Source organism: Chiloscyllium punctatum, chromosome 40 (assembly GCF_047496795.1).
Source record: "Chiloscyllium punctatum isolate Juve2018m chromosome 40, sChiPun1.3, whole genome shotgun sequence".
Lineage (NCBI taxonomy): Eukaryota > Metazoa > Chordata > Chondrichthyes > Orectolobiformes > Hemiscylliidae > Chiloscyllium > Chiloscyllium punctatum.
This window is the reverse complement of record NC_092778.1, coordinates 55268801-55280163: the sequence shown is the minus strand read 5'-3', so window position 1 is coordinate 55280163 and position 11363 is coordinate 55268801. Positions and strand designations below refer to the sequence as shown.

At 43.4% G+C, this 11363-nt stretch overlaps 1 protein-coding gene across 1 annotated transcript in view; it reads left to right on the top strand.

The window, feature by feature from the left end:
- Positions 1 to 3830: 3830 nt before the first annotated feature.
- Positions 3831 to 11363, top strand: part of LOC140464628 (neuronal-specific septin-3-like) — a 408811-nt gene continuing 401278 nt past the window's right edge. The window contains exon 1 of the mRNA XM_072559949.1: positions 3831 to 4141. Within this exon, the coding sequence (XP_072416050.1) occupies positions 4087 to 4141 (55 nt within the window). The 5' untranslated portion in view covers positions 3831 to 4086. The remainder of the gene's footprint in view (positions 4142 to 11363) is intronic.

Sequence of the window (11363 nt, the reverse complement as noted above, 5' to 3'; positions counted from 1 at the left end):
GCTTCTGACTCCAAAACTTCAGCTTGTGACTCAACACCCCAACACCCCCTTTGGGAAATCTTGTCATGGGTTTCACAACGAGTTCGAGATTTCAGCCAATGCACCGCCATCTGAGCCATGACTAGTGACCCCGAAGCATCCCTGTTATACCTTTCCAGGACCTGGAAGGTGGAAACACCAGTCTTCTTTCATTAACTAGTAAGTCACCTAATGATTGTGAAATGCTGTTGGTGCACAAAGTATGTATTTTCAACCAACACACTTGATTTCAGGTCTGGCCATCCTTCAGTATAATACTGAATAGGAGCCATTCTCAGTCAATCCTTTGTTTCGGTTGTATTTGCTTTAATCTATTTTGGCTTGATGGTGACTGATTCTACTCTGGCTTTTGACGCACATTTCTAATGCCATTTTAAGTAACTTTAATAGATTCTTTCTTCTTCTTGGGTTCTTCTTAAGTGTAAGAAACTCGATAAAATCTTCTGCTGACTATTTGTTCCTGGGCAAGTTGTTCTCTGTCTGGTATGTCTGTGGACAGACTTGGCATGACTCGGTCTCTCTTGACCTGTTCGCTGGCCTTTGTAACGCAGCAAACTCCTTCTGCTACTTCAAGAATCTTGAGTTTGGAACATGTGCACCACAGGAATGAATTACATTCACATTCTTTACTATCTTACACTCTTTGTGTTGCAGTGCTACTGATAATGTAGCCTTAATCTTGACAGTTGTTCCACTCGACTTTATACTTTCATCTGTGCTGGTTATAACTTCTGTTCTTTCACTCGCAAAACATGATCTGATAAAACAGTGACACCTACCCCTATATAAAGCTTTAAAAAAAAATCATAGAATATATAGAGTCCCTACAATGTGGAAATAGGCCCTTGGGCCAAACAAGTCCACAATGACCCTCCGAAGAACATCCTACCCATTCCCTTACCCTATTACTCTACATTTACCCCTGACTAATGTACCACACCTACACATCCCTGAACACAATGGACAATTTTGCATAGCCAATTCACCTAACCTGCACATCTTTGGATTATGGGAGGAAAGCGGAGCACCTGGTGGAAACCCACGCAGACACAAGGAGAGCATGCAAGCTCCACACAGACAGTTGCCCAAGACTGGAATTAAACCTGGGTCCCTGGTGCTGTGAGGCAGCAGTGCTAACCACTGAGCCATCATGTCACCAAATTTCTATTGACATATAAATGCGCTATCAAACTCAAGCTGAATGAATAATTAATTTTCCCTAGAGATACACTAGGCATCTTCTAATGCCAGTGGCTCTACCTTATTAAGCTCATTGCATTCCATTTGACTTAGAGTCATAGAGATGTACACCATAGAAACAGACCCTTTGGTCCAACTTTTCCATGCTGACCAGATATCCTAAACTAATCTAGTCCCATTTGCCAACACTTGACTCAATTCCCTCTGAACCCTCCCTACTCATATCTTACTACTCTCTTTCTCTGTTTTACTTCTTTACATCAGATTCCTTTTTATTTGCTGGGCACTGATGGTACCTTTGAGCCTTCCTTGTCCACTGCACTGTCACTGACTCTTAGATCAGTTAGGTCAATTTGGTCTATTCTTTCTGTTGCTTATCATGTGTGTTTTTTTTATTTTTACAACTTATCACTGATTCCTTTGCTCTCTTTGGTGAGATTGTCCTTCTCCTTGCAGGATCACTCTGTGATTCCTCCTGTTTTCTGCTCCCAACACCATCTGAATAGTTTTTCCAAAGTCAGATCTTCTTTGGACTGTAGTAAATCTGATGAAGACTCATCAGTAATTCTGAAAATAATTCAGTCTCATATAAATTTTGATTTCAAGACTCTTCACTCACAGTTCTCTACTAGGCTGAAGGGATCATTAATGATCATTAATGCAATAGCATTCGGGAGGCCACACACACCTGTCATGGATCTCCCCTGTCAGGAGTAAAATAGTGGAAGAGAATGAATAGGGCACTTGGTGATCTATTGGCCTTCAAGGGCCTCAATAGGCTGAAGGCTAACCACACCTCAATGGCACCCCCACTGGAAACTTCCCTCATAAAAGTGGGAGGCCAGGAGGGTGGGCTGCAGGTTTTTCTAGCATACCCTGTCTTCAAATATGCCAGGGGCGGTGATTACAATCCAGCGCAATGCATACAGAGTGTAGTAGTAGGAGACAATTATCAAGAAGAATGAGAATTAAGAAGAGTAAGGAAGTGGGTGGGTTTGAGGAATCCATTTCTGCTGATGGAAATCACTTCACTCACCATAGCACTTAATAATTGTCTGTCATCGCAAGTATGAAAAGACTGTGTACCACACACAAATGAAACTAAATAGACAATCAAAGCTGGTAAAAAAAAATTGAGGCCTGATCCACACTGGCCTGTTCAAGAGTCAGAAATGACCCAAATTAGCAAATCTCTTGAATTATTCTAAAAAAAAATGGAATGAATTAAATTGTCTGCCTTTAGGAGTCAATTTATAGTCTCATTCTGCCTCAATACTCTCACCATTACAATGATATTAAAAAGGAAACATATTTTATGGCATTCCCATTAGTGCTGTTCAAAATAAATGCCTCAGCAAATGCTTCAAAAGCAGACAGATGAACGACATGGGCTTGTTTTCCTGTGAAGGTTGCAGGCAGTGATCTGTGCAGAAACATGATTCATTTTGTACCTTTAATGTAATCTAAGATCCCACAGGTGCTGCACGAAAACTGGCAAACCCTTTCAAATATTAGGGCAGTTGACCAAAAGCTTGGTCAAAGAGGGACTAGGTTTCAAATCTAATATTGATCTTGCTTTTTGTGCACGTTCTTTTACAGCTGTAACTCTGTATTCCTCACTCTGCTCAATTACCCTGCGATCTCTGTATGGTCTGATCTACGTGTACTCTCACGAAACAAAGCTTTTCACTATACCTAGGTACAAGTGACAATAATAAGTCAAATCAAATCGAATCAGAAGGACAAGAGGCAAAGAGTTGTAGGGAGGTGCACTTAAGCTTAGAGTCTAGACACAGCGCCCAATGGAAGGGGAGAGGTTAAAGTCTGGGCGACTGGGCAGTAACACGGAGGTCTCTGAGAGATATGGGTCGAGGGGAGATGGGGAGCCCACTGAGGGATTTGAAAACAAAGATGAGAGTTTTGAGATTAAGGTATAGGCCAACACAGAGGGGTCATAGCAGAATGGGGTTTGTTTGTTCGCCTCCTGTTTATTGATGCTGGAGCAAATTACTGCAGCTGCTGGAATCTGTACTGAAAACAAAAATATGTTGGAAATCACAGCGGGTCAAGCAGCATCAGTAGAGAGAGAGAGCAAACTAACATTTTGAGTCTTCAATCAGAGTCTGGTTTCAGTGTCATGTGTGTTATGCCCGTCTCCACTCTCCCCTCTTCTTCAACAGGTAAGTTATGTACCTAGCAGCTTGATCGCGGTTTGATTTACAATGTATTTGATACGTTATTCAGTTTATTATAACGTTATTTGGAATAGCTCTTTTTTTGAAAAGAAATCTTTCTTCTTTCTGTAGTCATCCAGCAGTACGTGGAAGAGAATCCGTGTGTGTGTGTGTTTATTTAACTAGTTGTTTCTGATCTGTGTTTCATCGAACAGTTCAACTTCTGAAGTTTTATGTGGGTCATGTGTTTAAAGTTGGAGGTCTTTTCCCCCTCCCTCAGCCCTTCCCCCTCCCTGTCATCCGAGCTAACCTTGATCACTGGAGGTAGCTGAAGCGCGAATCTGATCCAGCCAATGTGCTGATGGGGCCGGCCTTTCACCCGAATGTGTGGGGAGGGACGGACCATTTGCTTCGTGTGTTTTTTTTTCCCCTAACTGCGCCTTGCATGCAGCTGAAAGCATTTGGCATGTGTGGAGACTTGAGAGGTACATAGACACTTGCGCTCCGGCTTCCAGGGAGAGGGAGAACTTTCAGATCTACAAAGGCAGAGGCGACCTCCCTCAGCTGTTTGCAAACGTTAGAATTTCTCGTGTTTTTTCATTCCTTCTGTCGAGTTTCCTAACATTTCCCTGGACCTTATTTGACAACTCCTCTGCTGGGGATAACGTGCAGGATGTCGGAGCTCTCTGTCAATGACCACTTAGAGGGGATTCTGTCTGATTTTGAAGGTCTGTATTATAATGTGGGCCATTGTGCCTGTGGATAGCTGAAACTGAGTGCTTCAAAACTAATTCTTTTTTTCGGCTCGTGATTAACTAATTCACAAACAACAGAAAAATTGCAAGTACTTTCAGTAAGTGAAGCTCTTGGTTTGATGACTGGCATTTTCTTTACCCCACTGTGTGAGAAGTTACAGCAGAGGACCTAAAATGAAGGGAAATTGCTCATTTAACTTTCATTTCGTTTTGTAATCTTTCTGGTCTCTGAGAACCAATTAGTGTCACGTTTATCTTAGCCTGGAGTGCTGGAATGTTTTTGAGCGCGGAGATGTGGATAAGGAGTGAGCAGGTACAGAGGTGTAATTTGATGCTAACTTAAACACTCCCTAACAGCGAGAATTCTGAATTCTCACCCCCTTCCCACACACACTCTCTCTCTCAAACCTGCCTCACTCCCACATTCACAAGCTCTGGCTAAACATGATATACAGCATGGTTTGCTTTTGGTTTTCCAATGCTTCTCAAATCTAAAGCCTTCTACTATGTTGAGAGGTTCACTTTAAGCTATGAGACGGTGGAACACTGTTTTCTGTTCAGCTTTGATCTGGAAAAAGTGCAATGAAAACTGCAGACATCCAAAGGAATGGGGCAGTATTATAGCCTTGACCAAAGACTCGCGAACAGTGTAAAGGATAGTGTTACCACTTCCCTTCAAGTTTGCGGCACGGTGGCACAGTGGTTAGCACTGCTGCCTCACAGCATCAGAGACCCGGGTTCAGTTCCCGCCTCAGGCGACTGACTGTGTGGAGTTTGCACATTCTCCCCGTGTCTGCGTGGGTTTCCTCCGGGTGCTCCGGTTTCCTCCCACAGTCCAAAGATGTGCAGGGTCAGGTGAATTGGCCATGCTAAATTGCCCGTAGTGTTAGGTAAGGGGTAAATGTAGGGGAATGGGTGGGCTGTGCTTCGGCGGGTCGGTGTGGACATGTTGGGCCGAAGGGCCTGTTTCCACACTGTAAATCTAATCTAATCTAAAGTTGTTTATTGTCGTAAAATCTTTAATGTGCGGCAGATAGATCAATCCTGACAGCGTGCAGGACTGTGACTTCAGTAGCTCTCACAGGTGGATTTGACTCGCTTTTGGAAAGTAACAAGTTGAATTAAATTCGTTCCTCTCTGACGGAAGGCAAAACTTAAATACGAGAGAAATTTGATCTGGTCCACTTGGCTAGTGTGCCCTACTTTATAAATTCAGGCTGCTGAGATGGGGTGTGTGAGCTTTCTGCTTCTGTAATAATTTATGCGGTCTGTGGATAGTTTAAAACAGCCTCAGGCGTTTGAGATCAACCTGCGTTATCTTTTGGACGGTTCATCCTGTTCTGATGAACTATTGACACACCAATCTGAACTAAGCGCAGCGAAAATGGTTGTTTCCCAGTCGTATCCTATTATCCCCGACCATTGATGTCTCTGTCAGAAGTCTGTGCACATATCCTGGATTGAGGAGACTCTCAATCAGTGGTGGTTGTCTGATGGTTTCCAAGCATGCAACAATTTTTAAGGATATAGTGCAGGGTAGGGTCAGTTAATACTGAGGTATTGAAAATTTTCCTTTGCCTATTTGCTCTCCACCTCTGATCCCGTTGAAAGTCAAAGTATGAGAGATGGTCTTGCAATGGCTACCCCTCATAAGTATACTTCATGAGAGCATTTTGGCACATTTGTGGTAATGAAAGGCGCTAGATAAATGCAAGTCTCTCATTCTTTTTGAATGTACATTCATCTTGTGGCCAGATTAAGATGATGAGAGGCGTGGACAAAGTAGATAGGAAACAGATGTTCCCTTTAGTTGAAGGGTCAAAGACCAGAGAGCTTCATGTTAAGGTGAAGGATGGGAGGTTTGGAGGCGATTTGAGGATGTAATGTTTCACCTCGAGGGTGAATCTGTATGGGACTGCTGAGCAGGGAAGTAAAGGTCGGAAACCTCTCAATCTTTTTAAAAAGAATATGGACAAGCACTTGGAATATCTTAACATTGAAGGCAATGGGATGAGGTTCATATCCATGAGGGGCATGGATAGGATAAATAGACAAAGTCTTTTCCCTGGGGTGGGGGAGTCCAGAACTAGAGGTTTAGGGTGAGAGGGGAAAGATATAAAAGAGACCTAAGGGACAAGTTTTCATACACAGGGTGGTGCGTGTATGGAATGAGCTGCAGGAGGAAGTGATGGAGGCTGGTACAATTGCAACATTTAAAAGGCATCTGGATGGGTACATGAATAGGAAGGGTTTGCAGGGTTATGGGCTGGGTGCTGGCAGGTGGGATTAGATTGGCTTGGGATATCTGGTCGGCATGTTCAAATTGAACTGAAGGGTCTGTTACTGTGCTGTACACCTCTATGATTAATACTCTGAGTGCTGGAAAGTGGGATTATTGTAGACTGGCTGGCACAAACTCAATGGGTTGAAGGACCTTTTCTGCGCTGAATGATTTTGACTCTCTTGCTGTAATCTCTGATTGTATCACCAATGACCACAGTGTTTTGAGGTCGATTGTTTCAAACACTGCTCTCCTTTACTGAGCACGAAATTGACTTACACTTGTCCTCCATTTGTACTTTGAGAGGTTAGAACTGAATAATCCTGCTTTAATATTTTGTGAAACATTTGGTGTTTTATGTGCTCCGACACGTTTACACTTCTAATGTATTTGGTAAGAGTAGCTAAGCACAAAGCTGTGATAATGGATCTTGCCATATGTGCCTTGTTCCTGGAGTAAATGTAGAAAGAAGAATGTATTCTGTATACTTCTGCAAAACAGCGCTGAAAGACTCCAACACTTTTGGGTGTAACTAGTTCTGATGTCAAAAGGCTAATTGAAAATTATTGGAGGGTACTGGGTTCATCCACTGACTGAGTAAACATACAATATATAGAATTCAAGACTCCAGCTTTGAACCCAGTCCACAGTGAATCAACTAAGCTCCATAAAATCATAAAATATAGGAGCAGCACTAGGCCATTTGGCCCATTGAGTCTGCTCCACCATTCGATCATGGCTGGTATGTTTATCTACCCCATTCTCCTGCCTTCTCCCAGTAAATTTTGATCACCATATCAATCAAAACCTGTCAGTCTCTGTCTTAAAGGCAATCAATGACTTGTTCCTCATTGCTTCCTGATTCCTGATGGAGAGCTTTTGCCTGAAACGTCAATTTTCCTGCTCCTCGGGTGCTGCCTGACCTGCTGTGTTTTTCCAGCACTACTCTAATCTAAACTCTGGTTTCCAGCATCTGCAGTCCTCACTTTTGCCTCATTGCTTCCTGTCGCAATGAATTCAGTCTAGAAAAAGCAGTCTGGGTAATGGTTTGCTGACTGCACTCATCTGTTTCCTTTCCTGCTTGCTGTTTAGCACCTCCTGCTGGATACTGTACTCCAGCTCAATATCAACACATTACATAATGGGAGGCAGGAGTCAGCATTTGTACCCTGCAGTCTAGATTGTGACATCATTTCCCTATACTATCCCCACAATTCTAGAAATCCTTAATATTTAATCCAATCATACTCTGCTTGAATGTTCTCAACAAGTTAAATAGGTAACAATCATTTGGCCTGAATATAACTTGGATGACATTAAGAGCTTGCTCATGGCTTGAATTTGTATCCTAGAGCCTTCAGAAGAGAAGGGTAGGAAGTCAGAGGATGAAATGACATCATTTGCTGTAAGAAATTCCATGTTGTAAGAATGAGGGGTAAAAAAATTGTCAAAGCCATTGTGCTAACGGGGCAGCACGGTGGCTCAGTGTCAGTACTGCTGTCTCACAGCACCAGGGTCTCAGGTTCAATTCCTTCCTCGGGTGACTGTGCAAACTCCACACAGACATTCTCCCCGTATCTGCGTGGGTTTCCTCCGGGTGCTCCAGTTTCCTCCCACTGTCCAAAGATGTGCAGGCCAGGTGAATTGACCATGCTAAATTGCCCATAATGTTAGGTGCACTAGTCAGAGGGGGGGGTGGGTTGCTCTTTGGAGGGTTGGTGTGGACTTGTTGGGCAGAAGGGTGTGTTTCCACACTGTAGGGAATCTAATTTATAAAAAAAACTACTCTTTAAATCATTTGTCTTCTAAGTAGTTACTTTTAGTTTTCCCTCAGATTGTGCCGTAGAGTATTGGCTTCCCTTCTCTTGGGATGAGATTCTAAACCAAAGCCTTGCCTGGCCACCAGTTGATGTAACAAGCCCCATGGTACGATTTTGAAGGCCAGTAGGGGAGATCGCCACCGGAGCAATATTTATCAAAATCATTTCGAAACAGATTAACTATCTATTTAGGTATTTTAAAAATTAATTCATGGGCTGTCTATCATTGGCTGGCCAGCATTTATTGTCCCATCCCTAGTTGCTCTGGAGAAGGTGATGGTGAGCTGCCTTCTTGAACTGCTGCAGTCCATTTGGTGTTGCTAGACTGACAACTTCCATAAGGGAGATAATTCCAGGATTCAACAGTGGAGGAATGGCAATTTATTTTCAAGTCGGAATGGTGTTAGAGGGGAACCTGTAGGGGTGGTTTTCCCATCTATCTTTAGCCCTTGCCCTTCTAGTTGGAAGTGGACATGGGTTTGAAAGGTGCTGTCTAAACACTCTTAGTAAATTTTTGCATTGTATCTTGTAGATGGTACACAGTGCTGCTACTGAACATCAGTGTCAGAGGAATTGAATGTTTGTGGATGTGATGCCAATCAAGCAGTTTGTCCTGGATGGTGTCCAGCTTCTCAAGTGTTATTGGAGCTGCACTTGTCCAGGAAAATGAGGAGTATTCTATCACACTCCTGACTTGAGCCTTGTAGATGGTCATGCTTTGGGGTGGAGGTCAGGAGATGAGTTAGTTGCTCCTAGCCTCTGACCTACTCTTGTAACCATTGTTATTTATATGACGAGTCCAGCTCCAGATTCTGATCAATGGTAACCCTCGGGATCAATACTCCCTCTAATTTATATTTTTTGGAGTGCAGACCTCTGAGATCCTTGCGAGGCAGCAACATGCAAACTGGAAGCTAATAAGTTGTTTCAATAACCACACCACTTGGTGTGCATGGAATCTTCATGTCTGTGTGGGCCACACATTTCCAAAGGAACTTGCCCGAGCTGTTGCTATTTGTAAAAACTTGCGATTGACTGCTGCATTTTTTTGCAATGCAACACTGAGTATACTTCAAAAAGCGCTTTATTGTCTGTGAACATTTGTCGAGTATTCTCAGGTCACTTGAGGTGCCACACAAATGCAAGTCAAGTTTACACAAAGCAGCTGCTCGTTGTGCAGTGTGTAGGAATGCCATTGGATTCCTACAATTGGGAAAGAAGCCATTTGGCCCATCGAGACTTCACTGACCCTCTGAACAGCATCCCACCCAGACTCAGCCCCCTACCCAATCCCCATAACCCTGCATTTACCATGGCTGACCCACCTAGCCTGCACATCCTTGGACACTACAAAACCTCCCACAGCCCATTGACTCAGTCGACTGGATGGCTGGTGTGAACCAGATGAGAACCAACAGCCCCAGAGTGTCTCCCTGAGGTTGGGGTGGTTTTGAGGGTCAACTCTTCGCCCTAACTGTGGTGGAGGTGGAAGTGGCTGGAGCTGGACCTTCCTTCAGGCAGGGAACTCAAGAAGGAGATGCTGTTGGCGAATACACCCAGCAATTTGTGGCCAAAATTATGTTTCTGCAACTGGTAGGGATGCTAACATGTAGATAAACTTTTACTAGTGGTGCAGAAGAGTGAAAACTATATTCAGTGCAAAATACTGCTTTTCCCAAGACGCATTCCATTTCTTGTCTTCAGGGAAAAAAAAACACACACAAGACATGGCTGGTCATTTAATGGATTATGAAATGTGGTGGAATTATAATGCAAACATGTCTGATTATCCCAAGATAGCAAACAGGGACACATGGGCTCAACTTTTGACACTCTGGAAGCGAATATGTTTAAGATCAGTTTCAGTGGACAATACATTCACCCTCAATAAGGATAATTCAATTAAAACTATTAACTAGATGGCCACAGCAGAGAACAAACACTGATCAATCCTGATGTGGAGTTCATGTGGTTGGAATCCAGCTCCTCCCTCACCCTAGATGGAGTATATTTAACCAGCTGATGTGGCTGTGTTGTTTGTGCGTGCACTCACTCACTCCTAAGTACTCTCAAGTCCCACTCCTGAGATTGAGCAGAAAGTTCATTGACTGCCCTGTGCAGTACTGAAGGAATGCTGTACTGTCTTTCAAATCCGAGGCTGAATTGAAGCCTGTCTGAGTGGGGGGTTGAAAACGTTCCATGGTACTGTTCTGAAGAAGAACAGGGGAGTTATTCCCAGTGGCCTGCCCACAAACAGATTATAGCTTTTTTTTATTATTCATTCATGGGATGAGGTTGTTGCTGGCTAGACCAGCACTTATTACCCATCCCTAATTGCCCAGAGGGCAGTTAAGAGTTAACCACATTGCTGTGGGTCTGGAGTCGCATGTAGGCCAGACCAGGTAAAGATGACAGTTTCCCTTCCCTAAAGTGAACCAGCTGGGCTTTTCCGACAATTCAACTCATGGTCATCATTAGACTCCTAATTCCACATTTTTATTGAATTCAAATTCCACCATGGTAGGATTTGAACCTGAGTTCTCAGAACATTATCTGGATTAACAGTCCAGCTATAACACCACTCGGCCATCACCACCCCAAGAATTATTCAATGAATGTATGAAATAGGAATGAGAGCAGGTCTATCAGCTCTGCCATCTGATAAGATCGTGGCTGATCAAACTCTGGCATCATCCTGTCAACCCCCTGTATTCCTTCACTCCCTTGTCAATCAGAAACCCATGTGAAGATGTCACCCAGACAGTGGGCGAAACATCTGTAAATCAACTTCCCAGCTCAGGGAACATACCCATGGCCACAGCAGAAATCCATCCATCTCAGCTTTGAAATTGTTCAACAGCCTCACCTTAGCTGCACTCTAGGGAAGAGAATTCTACTGACCGATCAACTTTATCTCTGGCTTCATTGGGTGATCCCTTTATTTTGACGCTATGTCTCTCCATTCACATTGCTCTTGTAGGAGCTTTTGAGCACCCTGAGTGTTATGTTTCCTTCATTATAATCGTGATCACATTTCAATAAAGTGTTCTGCTGACTGGGAAGTATTTTAGGATGTTGAAAATGAAACAAAGAA